We start from the raw sequence: 23,870 nt of genomic DNA, 5'->3' as shown, positions 1-23,870 counted from the left end.
GTCGATTGTAGTCTACCATCGAATGATAAAAAATATATGCATTGTTGATAATTCGTGAAATAAAATTATTTCGTATAGATTTATGAATTCAAATATGTCTAGCGTATATCAACATATCGGGTTACCGGGGCCTGGAATGATAGCCACGGAACATACTGCGATTAGCTTGAATGCGTTCTGTGTCGTGGTTGAATGATTTTGTAAAATAGCCGATCTCGGTCTTTTCGATTGTGGCTGCGAGTGGACGTGCTACAGGTTATTATCGTCTACTGTTTTATCTTGGGTAATCCTCGTTATTGCGTAGATTTACTTTGCTGAAATCTTTCGTATAATTTACATGGATACGTGAAATCTTATTATTCTACTGTAAACTTTTGTTGGTCAATTGCATCGGTTTTGTTTGTATTTCAGGATGTTGATCCCAAAGAAGGAGCGTGTCAAGGTGTTTGAGTACCTTTTCAAGGAAGGTGTACTGGTTGCGGAGAAAAACTTCACGCTGGACAAGCATCCAGAAATCGACGTGTCTAACCTTAAAGTTGTGAAGGCCTGCCAGGTAAAATAATATATTACACTGGTAATGGAAACGTAATTTTATATGCAGTCTGAAAAACCTCTGACATTCGAATGATATGCAGCTCAAGTCAATTGTCTGAAACTATCCTTGACTTTCAGTCACTGCGTTCTTGTGGATACGTCCGTGAAAGCTTTATCTGGCGCCATTACTACTACACTTTGACGAATGAGGGTATTCAATACTTGAGGGAAAGACTTAACTTGCCCCCAGAGATCGTCCCAGCCACTCTCAAACGACAGAATCGAACAATGGAAAGTAGAGCCAGACCTAAAGGTATGTACAAACTTTATACTTATCTATTGTACCGGTATCTAATTTGAAATTAAACAATTAGCTCCATGCGTGTCTTTGTCTCTTCTCTGTCATTTCATTCATATGTTTGATGCACTGATCAAAATTACTGATTTCAATCATGTCACTCGATGGTGTAAGAATAACTAAATACAGGCGCTGAACTCTTGATTTTCTGTAGGGATTGATGACGTCACGAATGGGTGACGACGGTGACGTCAGAATTGACAAACAAGGTGACTCGCAAGCCAGACTGGAATTAGTGGTTTTTTCCGGCAACAAGTTGCGCGTGACGAAAGGTTTCTTCCATAGAAAAATTAGGGAATTAAATGGAAAGTGGCGCGTGACGTTTGCCACCAATTCCGCTCTGGCTCGCAAGTGTTAAATATCACCAATTATTTCAACCAATCAACGAAAGGCGTGCTGCCAATTAGCAAGATTCGTCCGTGTGCAAGTGCATTGCACTGCACAATGTAACGTGACACGATCTCCCGCTGAGATAATTGCGAAACTGGGTCATTCATTGCCGCGCGCTCGGCAATCGTTGCTAGCCTGATTTATCGCGTCTCCGACAAGCTTATAGTTCCGCTGGCTTGAATAATCGCATCTGCCATATAGGCCCTGTGCCCACGATATCATCGCTGGGTTACACAATCGCATCTACAATAGGCCTGGTACGAATGACATCGCTAGCTTAACTACCGCATCTCCGGCCTACCATGCTTTGGCTCCTATTTCCTGATGGCTTGGACAAAATGCCTTTGAGTATATGCTGATAAGTGATGGTGAGAGTGACATCTCGAAACTGAATGACATCGTATGTTCGCAAACATGCGTGATTGATTTCTGCTAATACTTGAACATAATCAATGTTAGAAGCTGTGTGTCAAAGCTTGAGTGATAAAAGAGGTAAGGTTTGAACCACCTGAAATGGGCATCATTATAGCACATATTCCATATAAACTCGTACAATTTGACTTGCGGCAATCGTCATTCGATTGTTCACGACAGATGATGGAATCGCTAATTAACAGCACTTCCGGACTCGTCGACAAGCTTATCATACATGTATAATCGTCAACACAAGGATGTTGTATAATAGTCATTTACGCATGTACTTAACCCTAATGAAATGCTATATTACTAAATTCGAAAAAATATCGAAACCCCCCCTTATTTTTCGGCTGGATGCGCGCCTGTATATATATATATATACGACAGGTCTCGCTAACACAGCATTGTTTAAGAGTCGACTGCAGTCAATTAGCAGCCATCTCACAATCTCTCGTCAATACATAAGATATTCGCCAATATACGCACCGACAATCGGGGGAATTCGATCACTCCGTCTCGAGAACAAACGAATACGCATCTTCGGCGTCGGCTAATAAACCAAAGTTTCAGGAATTATTTTGACAATAGCCAAGTCTGTTTTGGACTCATCATTCATTGCATTAGGTACGGCATTGCTTCTCAGACTAGATGCGAGCCTGGACTTCTTATTTGTTGTGCATTTGCGCACATTTCGATAGCATTCCGATTGCATTAGTCGAAGTCTTGTTGATAATCCGCTGTATCTTGGCTTGTCATCTTTGCATCAGTGACTGCTTCCTCATACCCCCCCCCCCCCCCCCCCCCCGCGGTGCATGGCCAGCCGAAAAATAAGCAGGTGGTTTTATAATGGAAGGGAGGGGTTTCCATTTTTGCAAATTTACTAATATTGCATTAATTCATTAGGGTTAATTACATACGTAAATGACGATTATACAATCTCCTCGTGTTGATGATTGTACGCGTATGATGAGCTTGTCGACGTGACCGGAAGTGCTGTTGATTAGCGCCTATCAACGCGTCGAACAATTGATCGGGGACGATTTGCGCGAGTCAAAATGTTCGAGTTTTTATGGAATATGTGCTATAATGACGCCGATTCCAGGTGGTTCCCACCTTTCCTCTTTTAGAACTCAAGCCTTGACACACATCTTCTGATGATCAATGATCATGTTTAAGTATTAGCAGAAACCAATTACGCATGAACGCACGCGTCGCACATATTTGCGGACATTCGATGTCATTCAGTTTCGCGATGTCGCTCTTTGATCACAAATCCTAATCATCATATACTTACCGGCATGTTGTGTCCAAGCCATTGGGAGACAGCAGCCGAAGCCTGCTAGGCCCGAGACGCGGAAGTTGAACCAGCGATGAATTCTTTCATACTATTACTATTGCAGATGTGATTGGGTAGGCTAGCGATTTTATCGTGCGCACCAGACCAATGCAGATGCGATTGTGAAGGCCATCGATGGTATGCTGCCGGGCCAATTGCAGATGCGATTCTTCAAGCCAGCGAAACTAGGCTTGTTGCAGACGCGATGAATCGGGCCGGCTACGATTGCCGAGCGCGCGACAGTCAATGAGCTAACTTCGCAATCATATCAGCTTGAGATCCAGCGTCGCGTTACATTGTGCATTGACAAATCTCGCTAATTAGCCGCACGCAACACTGATGAATATCACTCAAATTCGGTCGGAAACATTGAAATAGGTCCACTCTGATCCTTTGTCATGACAAAAAAGCCTAACATTATAAGCCACCAGTTCATTTCTTTTTTGTATTTCTAGTTGATGAACCAAGACGCGCTTATAGTGGCGCTGGGGATCGTGAGTCCTACAGGCGTGCAGGCGGCCAAGCCGGTGGAGACAGAGGTCCAGATAAGAAAGCAGATGCTGGTGCCGGAACTGCTACCTTTGAATTTGTAAGTCATGCGTTTGATCAATCTGTACCAGTGAATGGTTGTTTAATTTTCATTGAGCATTAGCTGGTGTATCGGCATGATTCAATTTGTGTAAAGCAGTGGTCGGGAACTTTTTGTCCGAAGAGCCATATTGGTCCTATTTTTTCCATCTCAACTCATGAAGAGCCATACATGCCAATCAAGTGAACGTCACAATTGAGAATTCATGGCGTCATGGTAGCACTAGTTCGAACTCACTACGTGGGATTCCTCGTGTGCGCCGTATTTTCTCTGTAAAAACTGGTATTCATTGTTCGAAAATAAAGCTCGAAACGAGAGGTAATAAGGCACAGACGGGCCAACCCAAGCCTCACCACTGATAACGCAATTCATCGTAAGTTGCTTGGAATTTATTATAACTGATATTGTTCGAATGTGACTCACACTGATTCCGAAATTCTAAATACTTATCGACTTCTCTAAGTATTCGGCGGTAACTAATGTTGCCCTACACGCATACATTTTACCGCCGGTACTACACAGAGCTATATACTTACCAATGAAGAAGGTGGATAGCTATGGCGTTGTTTGTAATTGAGTTCGTAATTGTGAATGTCACATCCACAACAGTTCATTTCGCACCGGAGCTCAGGAAGACAATGTGTATTTGAAATGGGCGTCGCCATGTCTGCTATTCTCTTTGATTAAGCAACGTTTCGCACAATTCAAGATTTCGAGTCGGGTACATATAATTCGCGAGTGATATTGGCCGCCGGCGTGACAGTCCCTTGAATTTAATGATTTTGAAAAGAGAGAATCCGAGCTAAACCTTAAGCTCCTAACCCATTGTCTTCCCTCTCAAAGACGTTCATACTGCCACGAGAATAATTATTCTGGCCGTGATGAAAATTTACGAACAAGTCGCTGCAATATTGATCAATTCACTACAAAAATAAATATTTGGCAAAGAGCCATATCTATACCCAAAAGAGCCATAGGTTCCCGACCACTGGTGTAGAGTCTACCTGATCGACAGGCTTCTTCTGGTCAAATAGTCACTCTAGGCACGCGTTGTCAGTGGATGGTAGCTGTGCTTTTAATGTTATTTCTTGTTGTCATTCTCACATAAGTGATGCTTACTTATTCTCGACTTTTTACTGCTTTGTTCTTACTTCGTTTCATCCCATGGATATATATTTATTGGCTGTACGAATCAATTGGTTGTGTGAAAATTACTCCACTGGACCGGGTGTCCCATGTTATATCGAAATTCTCAATTACTCCTATTTGAGATTCTAATAAGGTTTCATCAGTTATTTAAACAGGTGGTATATCTGATTTCTTTGCCCCTCGAACCTTGTATCAGTTGCATGCTTCAATAAAGTTTAGGTATAGAAATTAAACATGGAACGGCAACGACCGATTTTGCAGCTTCGTTTCATCGAGGCTGGAGTGGAGAATTGTTTTGCGTAAGCGACTGTAGGATTTGTGGCGATCCAAAAGCTATCTTTCTGAGCACAGAAATTACTGTGTTTGGTCTTGGTCGAAAGCTACTGTCGCACCGATTCCGTATATATAAATTAAAATCATGATCAGGCACTGATCCACCTAGAATCCGTCATCCAAGTCTGAAATATTGGCATTGTTCGAACAATCGGAGAGTCGCAACGGGTTATAGTTATGGCCATTGTGTTGCGGTTACCCAATTGTTCTGAACAATGCTGATATTTCAGACTTGGAGGATAGATTCTAGTCGGATCAGTGCCTGATCATTGCTTTAATTTATATTTTCGGAATCGGTGCAACAGTAGCTTTCGATCAAGACCAGATTCAATAATTTCTGCGCTCTGGAAGATAGCGTTTGGATTGCCAGAAATCCTACAGTCGCTTACGCAAAACAATTCTCCACTCCAGCCTCGGCGAAGCTGCAAAGTCCGTCGTCGTCGAACCCCATCAATACAACATTGTTCCATGATGATTAGATACAAATGGTAGTCAACCTGATTCTAATTGATGATCAGGAATACAATGAAGACATTCTGAATTGATTGATACTGGTGATACGATTAGGATTGAGTGATTTCTTTGATTCGTGTCTGAATTTAAGCTGTACGTGTCGTGATTGTTGCATTCGAGATACTATATTTCTGTTTCCTCTTGTTGTGCAATGCACAGTCTCGAGTCCGCAAAGGATTATACTCTACGATTTGGACCTGTTCGTTCATTCACGATTTCATGACATGTTCAAAAGAATATTGAATAGTGTGAGATTAGCTTCTTCAGATTGGTATCATCATTCGAACACTCACGTAGACTTGGGTACGGTACAGAAAATCCATTATGTCTGGTTTCAATCTAGTGGTTGTTGATCTTTTCACTCAATTTTCTGTCCTTTATTTTGCAGAGAGGAGGATTCGGAAGAGGCCGAGGAGCTCCTTGAGATGCGTTTTCTTTCGCTTCAATAAACTCGAAACATATAATGCATCAGTACTTCTGAGATGACGTTGAAGTTTGTCTGTGGTTGTGGGTGGGCTTTACAGGGTGTTGCTTTGTGATTTCGATGTGATGTCCATCGTGGTAAATGGTGATGTAGTTAATTTTGGGGTATGTTGCTAAAATGTGTTGTCATCACGCCTGGTCAAGAAACGGGGTCGGACAATAAACACTCGTGGAAGATGACTGATTTTATTAGGGTAGAGTGCAATATATTATTGTGATGGAACAGTGGTTTTCAAACTGGGGGGGTGCAAAGCTGCAGTTAACTGAAAAAAGATTTCTTCCATTGTCCTCCAATGGTATTTGTTCTCTATATCAGGGATGTCAAACATACGGCCTGCCAGACGATTTCGGGAAAACAAAATATGCTTGTGTTTATCCAGCACATATCTATTTAGGAAGAAATACTTCCATCAATTATTCCCTCTAGACAAATGTCGAATATGTTCATATGCCACATTATAACCAACCGACAGGGGTGTTATAGTTTCCCTCTAGTCACCATTAGGAACCATGTCGCTGGCGTTGACGCCCAATTCCATAAAGGCACTGAGGTCAAATGTTTTTGAAAAAATTGACTAAAAAGTATTAACTACTTCACAGAAACGAACACACCAATGTGAAACCGTTATACGCATTTTACAAGGAGAATAAGATAGTCACGAAATAAAATTCAAATATTTGATGTCACACAGCTGTATCTGGTTTGACCAGGCCGTGTTATTTTTGGCATTTCACGAGCCAGATGCCAAAACTGCCAAAAATAAAAATTTGAAAATGCCAAAAATAACCAATAGTGTATTTTGTTCATGGTGTTGTGTTAACAGGACTGCATTACAAGCAAGAAGAGCGTGTGTGAAGGGCACGTTTCTTACTCTGGGTCCAGCCCACCCATTAGGGGTGGAAGCATTGTGTCCTAAATGGTGTGGGCACAGCGAGATTGAACTGGTGACTGCATTTGGTTCACGCCACACTTTTCATTTGTCCAAAGGCATACGGCCATTCTTGACCGGCTTGCCAAGCGCTAAATTTGATTAAACGAGTATCAATGAAAAGCTGCCGCTGTACTGATTACTAAAATATAAATTGGATTCTGCTCATGGATCTTGAACCCCCAAATTCACCCACGATTTTTGCATTGTGATCCAGTTGCACATTGTGACGCAACAAACATTCTGGCTAATTCTGAACCGCAGTCTCGTTTTACCAGACAGTCTTGTTGCGTTAATGTTCTTAAACAAGCTAACCTTCCCAGGACTCTTCCATGCGAGTTGGGAATATTAAAGCCATCTGACGTGCAATAGTCCTCCTAAAATATATGGGTAGACAGATGGAGATGGGATGGTCGGGCTACAAAATAGAAGCCGACAAGACAGCGTAATGGTTAAGCGTCCTGCTTCTTGATCGGTAGGTCGTGGGTTCGATTCCCGGCCGGGGTCAGACCAAAGACCTGATTAGTAACACTGGTATCCATGGCTTCCCTGCTTGGCGCTCATGCATTAATGGGATAGCATGGAGGGGTGGTGCATGACTTAGAAAGCTGTAAAGGCTATATCTGCACTTCCTTGTCCAATGTCCAGCGGCATATGCACATCATGTACTCATGGTATGCATATGCGCAGATCGCGTGTATGTGTATCATGAGTCGGTGTATATGCCGCAAAAACATCAAGGACAAAAATAAACTACGTCCTTTCCTAAAAAAAAAAGAATGTGTTTGAGAGACAATGGAGTCATGGAACTCCTGGAAAAGTATCGGAAAGAAAATTCTTTCCGCGGTGAGATGGATGGCACTGGCACAGTGATTTCTTTTCATGATGCTTGGAAGCCGGTTCGGCCCTCCGAAAATTTTGAAGCTCTGAAAATCTTTTGTGCTGGACTGGCAACATTCTTTCCCTCAATGTTGAAGCCGATATTTCCCAGATTCGTTAGGCGAAAAATGAATTCAGGAGAAACTTTGCTGACCCGAGTTTGGAAGCACTGTTACAGTTCAAACAATTTAAGTCTATTCAACAGCTGTAACAATCAGGTGTTGAGCGTGTTTGCTAGGCTTCTCATTCTTTTTGCTTATTGGCACCGATTCCAAGTGGAAATGGCACATTTTGTGGTTTCGTTTGATATTATTAACCTATGTAATCGTTAGGTTTTCTTATTGTTTGTTGGTACTGATTATAAGTGGATGCTGCACATTTTTTGGTCTCATTTGATAAACTGACCCAAATAATGCGTTTTTATGACTAATTCGAGTCTGAAAATATCTATTTAGAGGTCGATGCCAAAACTGCCAAAAATAAAAATTGAAAAATGCCAAAAATAAGCTATTTTTGGCAGTTTTGGCATATGCCAAAAATAACACGGCCTGGGTTTGACTGAAAGGGTCCCCACTCCCCAGCCTTTCGAGAAACTCGATTTAATTCTGATGAAAAAATATCCAACGTCCGCGTTTATAGTTGAATCGCTTGCTTTCATCACAACGCATATCCCGGGCTAACGCCAGATTCCGACTAAAACAAAGCGAGCATAGAAATGTGTAAACTTACATCATCGGTAGAGCCACTGTTTCACGGGTCTAACTGTATTCAACTGGCAAATCATCCTATTTTTGTCAATTTCATTATGTGTGAATAAAGGTGTTGCTAGAATAGAGCCCCTTGATGATAATATAATGTAATTATCACGTTCACGTGTATAGGCTTGTTAATAAGGTATTCAAGTGAAAGAAACAAGGGCATGGATTTTGAGGTAGGCCCAATATTTTAGAACAGTGCTTTTCAACCTGTGTGACGGTTCGCACTTATGCGAATGAAAAAATTGCAGTGCGATGACGAAGGTGGTGCGAATAGTGCGAATGAAAATCCGGATCAAGTGCGAATGACGAAGGTAGTGCGAATGAAAATCGTGATGAATTGTTACATTTTCTGACGTGGAATAATTCAAATAAACCTAATAGGAAATTTAAGATCAGTGTAACGTTTGTCGTGGCTACGCAATTGTAAAAACTTAATACGACGTACCACTAATCGTAGCTCTCACAATTAAGCCGTAGGTAATTAATATTCCCGCACTCTCATTATTACGCAACCAAAAGCCTGGTTTTGAAGCTGGTGTAGTGGCAGAATAGAGATCTCTACAATCTCTATAGTGGCAGACATACAGTATATCAGCCCGTCTGAACCTGCGACAGGCTGGGAAAATGACGTCAATTTGACTTTCTGCTTTCTTTCGCTAAACAATCACCATATTTTCGTACTAACTGTCCGATTTGCGCGAGGCACAATGATAGTAGTAAATACCACAGTGTCCTATATGGTGTCGAGTTGTCGACACAAGCAAATCTCACGGCTCAGTGAAATTGTATCACGTCACAATTTCCATTTGGCTACGGACAATTTGACGGTCATTTTTGACCGGCTTGCCGAGCATTAAATTCGGTAAAACGGGTATCAATCGAAAGCTGACTCTGCACTGATGACGAAAATATAAATTTTATTCCGCTTGCGGCCCTGGAACTCCCACAATCAGCCTCGGATTTTTCATTGTTATGGAGGTTGGCATTGGGACGCAACAATGCCTTTTGAACCTTTTTCTCTTGAGCTACACTCTCGTTTCGCCAGACAGCATTGCTGCGTCATGAGCTTCTCTCTCGTTTCGCCCGACAGCATTGTTGCGTCCCAATGCCAATCTCCATAACAATGAAAAATTCGAGGCTGATTGTGGGAGTTTCAGGGCCTGGTTTCAGGGCCACGAGCGGAATAAAATTTATATTTTCGTAATCAGTGCTGAGTCAGCTTTCGATTGATACCCGTTTTACCCAATTTAATGCTCGGCAAGCCGGTCACAGATGACCGTTAAATTGCCTGTAGCCAAATAGAAATTGTGACGTGATACAATTTCACTGAGCCGTGAGATTTGCTTGTGTCGATACCATATAGGACACTATGGTAAATACCATCATTACAGACTCAAATTCGCAAGTCACTGTAACGCAAATTTTTACCCCTTTAAGGGTTATTAAAGTATGGACCGCAAAGGGTATAATTTTGGGTCGACACGGCTCCAGAGCTATCTCATCTGTTAATATGTCTGTATTATTTATTGCAAAAAATCTTGCGATCGTTTTTATATATCCAAGATCACTGTGTTGGATACTGTAGCCAATGAGCGAGACACGCATTAAATATGGCTTCATCATAAGAATTGATGATAAGATTTGTCCGACTGTTTTTTCTGGAAAACATGGTCAAAGACATTTGGGATGAACGATAGTGTAGGGGTGTGCAACGAGCGAGTTCAGGCATATGAGACTCATTCATATCGAGGCCAGCCCCTTCTGCGTCGGTGCACATGAAGACGTAAAGTTTTGGCGAACAAACCGCTGATAAAATGCGGTGCCAAAAACATAAGCGGCGACAAAATCTCGGTCTCAAAATGACCGATGCTGGATGGCCAAACCTTTCGAGATGGATTGGAAATGCCCCGTTGTCGGCACGGAATAGTCCCGTTCTTGCAATCTGAGTAGACAGTAGTACAAATGCGATACGCAGAGGAATTTAATTCGCCCTAGTTTGAAATCGCGTGCGTCAGACATGTTTTGTAAAGCTGTGTTAAGTAGTATTGTGGTGTGCGCGGTTTGTATGTCATACATGCCCGTGAAATCGTAGCATACAACCGTAATAATGAAAATAGATTCCTTTTCATGGGTGAGGCTCGGGTCGTGAGATGCCATAAAAACTCAGATTTTGGTGGTAGTCTGAAGGCTGCTTTATCGTTATCAAACTTTCATGAATTCTCAAGTTAGATTGAGCGTAAGAGTAGAACACAGAGTATCGTGAGTTAATTTGCTCTTCATATAAACTTGCGAGACAGAAGTTGGAGCGACGTATCATCAGGTAGCGAGCTCCAATGTGCCTACTCTCCTTGATCATGTTGTACCTTATGGTCCAAATAAATAAAGAAAAGGCCTCAACACAAACATGTGGGTTTTTCATCCTTCCGACAAACTGGAGCCTCGCGGGACCTTTGTGTCAGCTCGCGAAAAATACGCTGTATTTTTGATAGGAGTGCAGAACAGATTCCAAGACCTGACCCTTCAAGCCCTAAGTAGACGATTTTATACAAATTCCCAACGACATTGTTTGGCCGAGAAGGGTATTAGTAAAATAATTGAAAGCAAAACGAGCGAAAAAAGTTGCCCTTTTAATGAGACACTTGATAGCTTAAGCTACACTGTTGCCAATTTGTTGCACACCTGAACAAAATGTTGTTGTAGGCCTATCTATTGTATAATAATTTTCGATTAGTTTGTGCGAATGAAATTTATTTTACAAAAAAAGTGCGAACGGAGCTCGAAAAGGTTGAAACGCACTGTTTTAGAATCATTTGACTAGTCCGGCCCGCGAGCGATTTGAAGGTTTGAATCCGGCCCGCGACGCAAGTTGAGTTTGACACCTCTACTCTATAGTCTGAATTTCAGATTGGATAGTTATCTCATCAACAGCCATAATCTTCCATGCCATCAACCTATCCCCTGGGATTGCTAGCATTCTGGTTGCATTTTGTGATATGACGATTAGGAGACGTGAAATTTTTCACTGTTATAAAGGGGGGGTGTCCAAAAATGTTGGGGAACCACGGTGATAGAACATTGAACGAGGTTAATTTCGCAAATATTTGAAACGAAAAACGAGTAATGGTGCAGGAGGCGAGTCGTTTTCGTATCGCTGATTGGTGTACGCCACTGTTAATGACCAGGGGGACTCGGTGTGTCTCCTCTATAAGGCGGGAGGAGTTTATCAATCTTCACGATACCGGCTTCCGTGAAGGATCCTAGTAGCAGTTTTCCGGGTTCGTACTCTTGCACTTGAGTGATAGTTCGCGCGACTTTACCGCTGCTGTCTTGGTGAATTTCCTGTATTTCGAGTTCTTCGTTTAGTTTTATTATAGTTCCCTGATGCATGATGTTAACGAGAGACATCGCGTTAGACCCAAGTATCTTTCCTGCTATATCCCTGATAATGGGATACCGCTCCAGGTATCTCTCCGCCCAGTGTGATAGTGTCGGAATCGGTACCCAATAACCGCCGCTCGGTGACCGCCGTATGTTATCAGCTCCGCCGTGCAATAGAATTTTCTTCTCTATCATCGTGGATGCAATGTCAATTACACTAATCCTTCGCCTTGCAACTTCGGAAACTAGCAACTTCGCTTCGTCGCGGGTAATTTCGATTCCGTTGGGAGAGCATAGGTTATCTTTGATCAATTTAATGGTGGTAGTATTGCGCGAAATTCTGTAAACGCGTCCGGTACATCTTCCTTCCAAGACAGTATACGCCATCTGCGAATATTGCCATCGTGCGCAGACGTCGGTGAAGTAGATATCCCCGCCTTCGGATATTGTCAAATCATTGACGAACTGCAACTCAGGCGATACTTCATTAAAACCGATAACTTTTTCCCAGGCTTGCGTCTTCAAGTCAACGGAAAATATCCCTTGATAGGCGTCGGCGACGTACAACTTCTGTTGAAATATCCTCAGTCCTAGTGGTCTTTTTAACGATCTACCTGCATCTGCTGTATAAGCCACGCCATGAGTCATGTCGACGACAGCTTCGGAAGGGCTGCCAGGATTAGTTACCTTAATTAGTCTGCCATCACTGAGTCCTGCGTACCAGTTGCCCTGTTGGTCGACAGCAATTGATTCCGGTCCTAGTAATTCAGTGAGTACCTTTCGGCCATTTTGTAAGTTGGAATTGTATTTCCGGTTCCATATGATGTCGGTGGCATCATGGCTATCCAGTACAATTACAGATGATATCGGTGACGAGGCATATGCGTAGCCAAGAAATGCTGAACCGACGCATATTAATGCGGTAAGCACGAAACACAGATTTTGTAGACAATTTGTTGATTTATTTACATCTTCTTTTCTGATATCGATCTGAGCTTTTTTTCCTTTTTCACCAAGCCCGGGTTTGCGTCTCAGCCGAACCGTATTGCTACTTTTCCCCATTGCGTATCTTATGCGGATTAGCTCAACTAGTGAGACGAAGTAATATCGCGATTACCCGCATCCGAATATTTATCATCATGCAACGAGTTTGTTTATTGTCTAGGCTTGGTAAATATTTCATAATAACGATTGAAGCGTAAGCCTATGTAACGTAGCCTACGTTACGTAGGCTATATTCAATATTCATATTCACTGGATTCGAATCTCGCATCACTATTAACAGTAGTGATTGAAAGTCATCGAAATGTATAGTTCGAGAAATAGGCCTATCATACCGTGTTTTGTCATCAATTGTCACGTGAAACCAGGGTTCTAGCTTATAGGCCTCCGTAAGACACCGGTTACGCGGATGGGGTGTCGATGACAATAGAACAGGCCTGGATATTTCACGGCCCCGGGCAATATCTGGATCGCGACGTGGTTCTAACCGGCCCGCGAAAAGTTGCTTGGAATTTAGAACATAAACCTACTTTTGAACGTAATGCGCGGATTTAACACCATTCGCTGAATAAACTGATCTGGATATGCGTTTACTTTGAAGCAGTGTTTGGATCAAGTCATTACCTTCGAGTCAATAAGTCAAGTCAATCTCTTATCGAAGGTGACTTGAGTCAAGTCACTAGTTTTTAGAGGTGACTCAACAAGTCAAGTCACGAGTCAAGTCACAATTCAAGTCGAATTAAATTTTCGAAGTATGAGTGGTCCCGAACATTCATAGTCATCACATTTTGCAAGCTGTGGTAAAGACAGATTATTGGTCATTTCTCTTGCATCAAATAACGAATATAAAGTTAAATACGAATGCAAAAATGCGTTGTATCTCTCACGCATACGTAGAACTGCTAATAAAACACGTCAGTAACTGTATACTGTATAGCTACATCAGAGGTGTCAAACATACGGCCCGCCAATTATTTCATCCGCCCCGCGAAGCAATTCTGGGTATAGATTGAAAAATGCATGTATTTTATCCAGCACATCTCTCGAATTTATAGTTAGATATGCTTCTAATAAATATTCCCTAAGGATAGCAAATGTCGAGTATTTGTTCATAGGCCACATTATAGCCACTATCGACAGCGGGGTTGTGATTTCTATAGTCATCTTCAGGAGCAAGTAGCTGACGTTGACACCCGATTCCGAGAAGGCCAAAAGTGCATATATTGAGTTAAGAGTTGGAAAAATTGACCAAAAACTAGTTATTCACTGAAGCGTAAACGCCAATGCTAAAAGCCCTTATATACATGTTACTTGGAGTATAAAATAGTTACGTTACGCAGGGTCGCATTGCTGCATTAGTTATGACGCAAAATGTCGAGAGGAACCCGAATCATATGATAATAATTAACCAAATTCCAACGCCCCCGTTTGCAGTTAAATCTGTTGTATTCCTCACAAAGCATACGCAGAGTTGACGCCAGTATGCAACTAAAACAAAGTCAGCATATAAATATTCCAATTTATGGAATCTATGGATTTCGAGATAATGTTTTAGAATCATTTGACTGGTGCGGTCATCGAGTGATTTCAATATTTGAATCCGTCCCGCGACATTAGGTGAGTTTGGCAACTCAGAACTACATGCTACATTCTGTTATTATAAGCCAAAATAGAGGATCGAATTAGAAGCCTCGAGAAGTTGAAAGAAATTGATACCGTGCAATACACTAACCAATCATCCACACATCCGCGAGAATATAAACGCATGAACTATATTCGTTCGATTTAAATCATACGAGAGGGTTGGTAAAGGTGAGCGCTGTGGAATGTAAGGACATAGCCGCCTAATAAACAGACACGCGTTGTTGTTAGATCAGGAGTCGCCAACTCGAAACACGTCGCGGGCCCTTTTCGAAGTTCGTTGCGGCCGCGGGCCGCATGATATCAATATCGATATCGAATAGGCCACACAGTTTAGCAACCACATTTTACAACTTTACGTCAGTACTGTGACCTCTAACATAGGCGATGGGGATATTGACCACAAAAGAAGTAATATTTTATTAAAGGACCACAAATACAACAAATAAATCATGATCATCAATTTCATTTTATGTTGAACTCTGCGCTGTGCACGATACCTGGCAACGCTTTTCTGCGACTAAGTAATTGATATTGGGGCTAGCGAGAGGCGTTACTATCTGATCCTGTGGAGAAGCCCTAAGCCGTTTTTAAGCGTCTCGGTCTTGACAGTGTTTGGGCCACTGCCCGTCAAGGAAATGCTAAAGCCGTTTTAGCTAGTGACGAATACTGATGTTGGGCACAGAAGAATAGCATATTTTGAAACAACAACAACAATATGTTGAAACTGCGTAGTCAATTTCTGCATTTGGAAATAGTTTTCTTAGCTTTCTTCCGAAATCCCAAATCCAGTCGCGGGCCGAAAAATATGCCCTCGCGGCCGCGTGTTGGTGACCCCGTATAAGATTAATCTACTACTACTGCCTATAGTGCAGGGGTGGGCACTTAATTTTCTCCGCGTGCCAAATAGGAAATATAAAATACGTTGGCGGGCCGAGTGAAAAAGTTTAGCTATATTCTTCAGCGTGTTTTAATTTTATTTCTAAATTACATTGATGATGAATGCTGACCAGTGACCAGTGAATGTGTTGATGTTGGTAATGAGAAGGTGACGGTTAATTAAAAAATATCTATTTGCCGTCATGATTCGAAACAATGTTAAACATGACACATTTTACCTCTCTTTAAATCCCTATCCACGTTCTTCTATTAGGACTCTAAAACAGTGGTTCTGAAACTTTTTAGGGACGCCTCCCTCTATGATGGTGAAAACTTTCGCGCCCCCTTTATCATGATATCACAAAATATCAAGAAAACGCAACCAGAATGCTAGCAATCCCAACGGATAGTTTGATGGCATGGAAGAATATGGTTGTCAGACATGGAGTGATTACTTCATGAAATGTAATCGATTGCGATTACGATTACTTCAGAATCACGTGATTACGATTACCGCAAAATCAGCAAATAGTCGATTACGATTACTTTGGGAAAGTAATCATGATTATTCACGATTACATTTATTTTATACAAGTAACGGCAAATCACAGCTCGGTTATGACTTTTTTATCAGCAGCCATTGGTTTTAATGCTTTGATGTAGAAATCTTCATGTTAAATTTGACGAGTACAAAATTTCAAATCTTAGTCCGGTGTACGTAAATAGGCCAATTGATAGCCAAGCCGCAACGTTCGAAGTATAACTAAACATCAACACAATACGTTACTATTTGAAATTGAAACTAGGCAGAGCGTTGATTATTATCCTGCGAGGCAGAGGCGCCTGGACTCAGGAGTGTATTGATAACCTGATATAAGGCATAGCGGGTGTTCTTACAATCACAATACTACATGTACAGTTGTAGAGTACACTGTACAAGTACAATTGTACAATGTGCATTGAAACCTATTTACTACGTGCGGATAAATTGTTACGCAATCACGACCGAAGCTGATACATGTGACGAATAATGAGCAGCGGCCTTCAAAAATCCGACGTCTCTCCCTCGCAATTAACGAACCACCGATTATGTGTCGGCTCCATTTGTTCGTAGATTCACAGTGTAAATCTTCGTTTTCAAATATAACCCCATGCATTCACTCTTCCTGATCAAAGCAGAAAAATATGGTATCTCTTTGAGAATGAATCGCAACAACGCATCTTAGCCGACCGAGCGGGATAGTGTAATGGTTATGCGTCCAGCTTCTCGATCGGTAGGTCGTGGGTTCAATCCCCGGCCTGGTCAGACCAAAGACTCTAAAACTGGTATCCGCGGCTATCCAGCTAGGCGCTCAACATCCATGGATCACGGGGAGGAGAAAAAGACGGTGGTGCAGACTACATGACGTTGCTTAAAGGTCGTATCGCATCTTCATCGTCAAAGCATCTCGATGGTGCCGGCGAAAATAAATCTGATCTCTCTCTCTAGCCAGGGTCGTAACAGCACTTCGTCAGGCCCCCCCCCAAAACTTTAGGGTTATAGGCCAAACTTCTGGGGGGTTCACCCCCAGACCCCTCTACAGCGATACACTGTTTACCGCTATTTATCATATTAATTGGGAGTTTCTTTAGTCAATCACCTTTTGACGCCCAAGCGCGCGAAGCGCGGAAAATTAATAGAATTAATGATCGAATCGGTCAGTATGATCGGGAATTGCATACATATTGTTATCAATTTTTATCTTCTCTATGCTCACGTAATCAGATTTGCCGGTAGAGCTGAGTGAGGTGTGTTTGAAAAGGTAGGACCACTCAATAATAATTAAACATCTTCGGGCGTATACCCGTTGGCAGGAACGAAACAGTACCTCGCCAGGCCCCCAAAATCGTGGGTCTTGGGCTCCCATATGGTGTAAAACGACCCCCCATCACGTTGTTCGCGTTTGTCACAAAATCATTCGTACTGAATTGTGAGGCAGCGCGAAAATTTTCGATAATTTATGATAAAATCGGTCAATCAGATCGGCGATTGCATATATATTATGCTATCAATTTATTGTCCTCTCCACTCACGTAAATTGATTTACCGGTAGAGCTGAGTGAAGTGTCTTGAAAACGGGAGGGCCCGTAAATAATAATTAAACATCTTCGGGCGGGCGGACCCGTTGATATGACTTCGTTACATGATGTTATTTCGTGACTTCCAGACAGCTATATCAAAAAATATAGAATCTCCCAAACATAGGCTTCTAAACTAAGAGACGCACACGATTTCAAATTGGTATTTCTTCACTGCCATAATATTTTTCCCAGCGAGATGGTATTTGTCTTGTGAGGTTCAGATTGTAAAGACAGTAACATTCGGCGTCAGTCATTTAGGCGCCTATGAACAATTAAACCTATATGTGTTTTGTATGTATAACGAAGTCTTCGGTCAGCATAAAGGCCAAGGTTTTCTCGCTGCCGATCGTTCTGGCACACTTCTTGGAGTCGCATGCTATATGGCCTAAAACTTGATTGCATGTCTTGGTGGGTCATGGCGCGGTAATGGCCCAATATCCAATAATAAAGACAAATGGCCACTTGAATTCGCGCGCAGCGCGAAAAATTGTGAAAAAATTGCTTAAATTTTCAAAAAAGACTCTATGATTTATGCTAATTCACGAAATAATTTTGGGCCCCCTTCGAGCTCGGGCCCCCAATTGGGGGGTTTGGGGTGCGGCAGTTACGGTGCTGATCTTAGCGTCGATCGCTTCGCTTGTGTTGGCGCCAAACTCAATTTAATTCTATAGTTTCACGTCGGATAAGGTAAAATATTTCGCAACATAATCTTCATTATCGCTCAGCACTCCATGATCGCTTGTGCGTTAACGCTTGTGGCAAACGACGGCAGCACGATGAAATTTTTAGATCAACAAGAAACATTCATGTAGGGCAGTGGTTCCCAACCTTTTTCCAACATCACCATTTCGAGGTTTTATGCAGTGCTCGCGTACCACCTACATAAATTACACGCGCCGAAGGCGGTCAGAAATGTTTCCACCATTTATGACGTCATAATCACGTATTCGACCTATGCGAGGTGTAATGACTAGGGCGATTTTTTTGACCTAAAAGATCAAAATTTTGGCATTTTTTAACCTTAGGTAACTTAATTTTGACCAAACTTTGACCTAACGTATGCAAATTAGGTTTTCCCACATAATCTTAGAATTGCACTACTTATCTTCATTTCTGGTTGGAGCTGTCTGACCTTACGAAGTAATTTGGCCTGAAAAAACGTATTTGACTCAAAAACTGACTAACGAAATCTGGCCCTATGAAGACTTCCAGTAGTTACATCACGTATTATGGTATAAATCATTAAAATTTGTTGTAGTACAACAACGGATAAGATACTTTCTTGCATTCTCGGGTAGAAAGTGTCTGTCCTTACTAAGTAGCTAGCCAAGAATGGAGAAAGAACCTTCGACGGCAGCAGTTGTTGGCCGGCAACACTGAAGTTGTGCGAATGTGCGTACACAGCAGGTGACACACCGTGTTCCTACATTCTGACAATGTTGTCTATATCAGATGGTTCTCAACCTTTTTCGCCTCGCGGACCGGTAAAATTTCAAAAAATGTCTGTCGGACCGGTGAATTGTCAGAATTAAAATGAAGCCAAAATGTAAAGCGGGCAACCGCTTGTTTTGCAATTATATGGTGTTAGAGAGTGACATTTAGAGGGTTTTGATCGTAATTAATTATCTTCACGTGGTTTTATGAGAGCCAGTCTGCCGAGACGAGGTAACATTGCCTTGTCCAGATAAACGTGCTACCGCCGAGAGTCGTTTAGAGTTTTTTGCGCCGAAGGCCGTGGGTTTAACCGACCACGCTAACTCGAATATAATTCTTCTCTTTTACACTATTGAGAGAAGAAGCATTTCGGAGTCGAACCAAGTACCTTGTCGTGTTACCTTGCTCACTGTCCACTGCCACCAGACGCAGGCTACTCTGACAACTACGAACACAATGCTTGCCGCAAGAAAACACGTTACAGCAGCTATATGGGCCATTCGCAAATCCTGGCCGAAAAGCACTTCGTCAACCCACCCCCCAAAACGTTGGTTTTGGGCCCCCACAGGGCGATAAGCTAAATTTCCGGGGGCTTTGCCCGCAGACCCTACAGTTGGGTGGATGTTTTCACTTGTACTTGTGAGCACATTCATTCTACTCAGTGTAAGCAGAAAGTTTATGTGGTAGGGATGGTGTGAACCTCTGAAAGGTTCAGGTTTGTGTGAACCCGAACCTTTTTGAAAGGTTCTGTGTGCTAACGTGAACCTCATGACGTCATATTGCCAGTTCCAAACCTTCATTTCAGTTAAGCGAAAGCCTATATTAATGTACGCGATACCTAGCGACGACTCGGGTAACATATTTGCGCTATGCTGAAGTACATATTGACGTTTGAAAAGTCGCCAAATGTATTAACTGGGGCACTCAAATGATATAATAATCCTACAAAATCAATATTTTTCGTCGTATTGCCTACAATTTCGACAAGGACTTGCAAGGGAATATCAGCTTACGCCTTAAAGTCTTGGCCAGACCGGACTATGTATTCGGTTTCTCGGCATTGCGACGTTGATATTGCGCAGAGTATAAGATGGGTTTCTATACTACCGATATTACTCAATACCCAATCAGCTAGTTATGCAGTAGTAGCCAACACCCCGATCGCACCGATTTTGTTTTTATGATAGGCTACAATAAACATATGAAGTCAAGATTGACCCGTACACATGCTAGATTTTTTACACCAGACAAAGCATCATTCGTTGACTACAAATAGTGTATTGCGGCGAGATAGCATAGTGGTATAATCCACGGCGGCAACGGCACCAATGGGTTGTGGGTTCGAGTCCGACCAAGGTCGACTCCAAAATTTCCGCCCAAGTGTTAGAGATTTATCTAGGCTCTTCCACGTCATTTCATCAGGGTTGTAACCAAGTCAGAAGGCTCCGAGTCACAAGTCAATCTCATTTTTATATTTTTGACTCGAGTCAAGTCGAGTCATTTTCAATTCCCACCGAGTCAAGTCCGAGTCCAAGTCAGCGAACAGAGGATAGAGTCCGAGTCATGGTATTCTGACTCGAGTCCGAGTCCAAGTCATTGTGTTGACTGCTCAGTTTCCAGTTAAAGTCTTCCTAAACCCACTTTTTTAACTCTGTTTGGTGATATTGAATGGTTCGCATTTATAATATATCAATTTTCCTCACTTTTAGCAGTTTTTGGTCGCATTTTCAAGCACCAGTACCAACAAACGAAATCCCAATAGTGTGTTGGCTTCGAAATTACAATAAAATGTCGGTCTTGGCCGTCTGAATCTCGAGTCATGCGCAATGACTCGAGTCCAAGTCGAGTCAATACACAGATTGACTCGAGTCGAGTCGAGTCATTTCGGTATTTTGAGAAAATGACTCGAGTCGAGTCGAGTCATCCGAATATCGTGACTCGAGTCTGACTCGAGTCGAGTCATGACTCGAGTCATTACAACCCTGCATTTCATCCGTGTAAGCGCCTAAGCGGTGTCCTAAAAAAGTATAAAATTGGGCCGTGCTACAAGTCGGCAGCTACTAAATAAAAATGAGGAAAATTGCCCTGGAGTAAATGACCATCGTAGTTGACACACACTATGAATACATGGAAACAAACATGTAGTGTATTTCGTTCTTGATGCTGTGTCATTTAGGCTCAAGCTCATAGCATAGAGAATCATTAAACATTCACAAACGGAAAGCTGGATATTTCGAACAAACTTTTGTAACATAGCAAGAAATTTTTTTTGAAATTGTCAATATGCATGCTCAATGCTCATTCCTCATTTCGTGTTGATTTTTTATGCTTCCAGCGCCATACATAGAGGGGCCCGCAGTTGAAATGCAATAAATTTCAATCAAAGATGTTATGATGAAGTGAAAATTGTAATATATGAAGAAGGTTCACAGTGAAGAACCTTCCAAGTTTCGTTTGTGACGGTGAACCTCTAAATTTATGAGGTTCACACACGGAACGCGAACGTGAATCTCACGTTCACACCATCCCGATTATGTAGCTTATTCGCGCCAATAGCGAAAACTTCGATCATTCATGACTGAATCGGTTTTCTCGCTGCCGAATTTTTGGCGCACCTTTCGGAGTCCCATGTTAGCCTGAACTTCATTATGTGGTGATACGTCGTGGCGCGGTAATGGCTGACGCCAAAATCCCGATTTTTATAAATCAGGCGTATTTATCGGAGAAGGGCACCTAATAAGCGACACATATAGTGACACTAAATCTCGCAAAGCGCGAATAGAAACTGGAAAAATGTTGGGAAAAGTTTCAATCTTGCACAAAATGAAGGAATCGAGAACGAATGATCACGCTAACTGCGCTGTTTAGCGATGAGTCAGCTCGTATCCGTTCTGTACTTGTCGCTCGCATGTCGTCAAATGACACGTCTTGAACTCTAGGTCGAATCCAACATGTTTCCAGCCCTAATTTCACCTCACGAAGTTCTGAAATTAAGGTATATAATTGTAAAATACCTAGCGGACCGGCAGGAATGTCGTCGCGGACCGGCACCGGTCCGCGGACCGGCGGTTGAGAACCACTGGTCTATATCACAATTTTTCATCATGCGCTTCTTGATATAAGAACCATGAAATGCCGACGCAGTCTTGCTTCAGTTAGGATATTGCGGTACGTTTAGGGCTGGGCACAATGATTCGAGTACTCGAATCTGAATCGAGTATTAATTTTAATGATTCGAGTCGAGTAGCAAAAGTCGATTTTTTCGAGTACTGAAATTATATGCTTATCGCCACTGAAAGTTAATTTATCATCTAGAATTATAGTTTTGATACTATCATCCACTGTTGAAGCCTTGAAACCTTGATTGGCGGTATCGTAGCATACGAAACATGTCGTACAAAGCTACGAAGGTTACTAGACGTAGCACATTTCCGAAGTAATGATTATCCCACAACATTGTCACCAAGTGGAATGAAATCGGTATGGTCGAAAAATACCAAAGTATCATTTATGAGAAGGATAACAGGCATTATATTCTTTGTGGTGGCATAAACGGTACATATTTGAACTTTGACGTATTACATTCTGTTATGACGTCATAATGAGTGATACTCGACTCGACTCGAAGCATATTACGTGATTCAGAATCGAATCACTCAGGTACTCGATTTTGCCCAGCCCTAGGTACGTTGAGCATAACACCATGTCAACCTATTTGTTTAATTTGAATGTTTATGATTCACAAGGAGCACTTGAGCAGACAATGGGCCGTCTACAACGGTCGGGAACCTATGGCTATGAGCACTTGAGCAGAATAATTATTTTCGTGACCGTATGAACAATGAACATGTCTTTGAGAGGTAAATACAGTACCGTCTTCAGGGTTAGGGGCTCGGGCGGCCCTTTTCAAAATCCCCAAATTTAAGTTACTGTCGCGCCGGAGACCAATATCACTCGCGAATTCGATGTACCCGACTTGAAATCTTCGATTGCACTATACGTTGATTGATCAAAGAGGAGAGCAGACATGGCGATGTCCATTGCCCATGAATGACAACGCAGTTACCAAATATATAGCCTACGCACCGTCTTCCTGATCTACGGCGCGAAATGAACTGCCGTGGAAGTGACATTCACAATTAGGCTACAAACAACGCCATATCCACGTTCTTGATTGGTAAGTCGCTTTGTAATACTAGCGATAAAATGCAGGCGCGTAGCGCAACGTTAGGCCTATATGTTTTCGCCGAAACTTTGGAAATTGAGAAGTCGATCAGTATTTAGATTTTCGGAATCAGTGCAACGGTTACATTCAGTCCACATCAGTTATTATAAATTTTAAGCTATTTACGATGAATTGCGGTATCAATGGCGAATTTTGGCCCGTCTATGCCTTACCTATCGCATCGGGCTGCATTATCGAATGATAAACATGCAAGTCGCCAAATTTTGGGAGGAAAATGTTCAAAATTCAGTCATTCATTAGCAGCGATAGAAAATACCAATAGTAATTGAAATTTTCCCAATTTTCGTTCACTCATCCTGGCGACAGGTGGACGAACTGCCTCGCTTGCCTCCCCTGACCATGACCACATGTCACTGATGTATCACACCTGAGTATACTGCTGTAGTGATCATGTTTGGGCCACTTACGAATGTGATCATGGGCTGTCGTGCCAGCATCACGACGAAGCTACGTTCTCGTAACTGAAATTTTGCATGCTCGAATACGTTTACCAGCATGATT

The 23,870-nt window shown here is 42.1% G+C and overlaps 2 protein-coding genes across 2 annotated transcripts; one reads left to right on the top strand and one right to left on the bottom strand.

Moving 5' to 3' along the window:
• The first annotated feature begins 101 nt into the window (after positions 1-101).
• Positions 102-6,093, top strand: LOC145449791 (small ribosomal subunit protein eS10-like). Its single transcript, XM_080328223.1, has 5 exons — positions 102-255; positions 412-553; positions 673-847; positions 3,491-3,624; positions 6,008-6,093. The coding sequence occupies exons 2-5, from the start codon at positions 413-415 to the stop codon at positions 6,041-6,043; spliced, it is 486 nt and encodes a 161-aa protein (XP_080184349.1). The 5' UTR covers positions 102-255; position 412; the 3' UTR covers positions 6,044-6,093.
• Positions 6,094-10,173: 4,080 nt separating this feature from the next.
• LOC145449782 (adipocyte plasma membrane-associated protein-like) lies at positions 10,174-13,490 on the bottom strand. Its single transcript, XM_080328207.1, has one exon. It carries the CDS (start codon positions 13,106-13,108, stop codon positions 11,840-11,842), a length of 1,269 nt encoding a protein of 422 aa, XP_080184333.1. The 5' UTR covers positions 13,109-13,490; the 3' UTR covers positions 10,174-11,839.
• Between the last annotated feature and the right edge of the window lie 10,380 nt (positions 13,491-23,870).

The sequence above is a fragment of the Botryllus schlosseri genome, chromosome 11 (assembly GCF_051294905.1).
Source record: "Botryllus schlosseri isolate E-star chromosome 11, Bs_hap1, whole genome shotgun sequence".
Lineage (NCBI taxonomy): Eukaryota > Metazoa > Chordata > Ascidiacea > Stolidobranchia > Styelidae > Botryllus > Botryllus schlosseri.
This window is presented reverse-complemented; position numbering and strand designations above follow the sequence as displayed.

Coding starts and splice junctions, on each gene's coding strand:
- LOC145449782 (XM_080328207.1), bottom strand. CDS start 13,108: ATGGGGAAAAGTAGCAATACGGTTCGGCTGAGACGCAAACCCGGGCTT.
- LOC145449791 (XM_080328223.1), top strand. CDS start 413: ATGTTGATCCCAAAGAAGGAGCGTGTCAAGGTGTTTGAGTACCTTTTC. Junction 554..672: donor AAGTTGTGAAGGCCTGCCAG/GTAAAATAATAT, acceptor CTTGACTTTCAG/TCACTGCGTTCTTGTGGATA. Junction 3,625..6,007: donor GAACTGCTACCTTTGAATTT/GTAAGTCATGCG, acceptor TTTATTTTGCAG/AGAGGAGGATTCGGAAGAGG.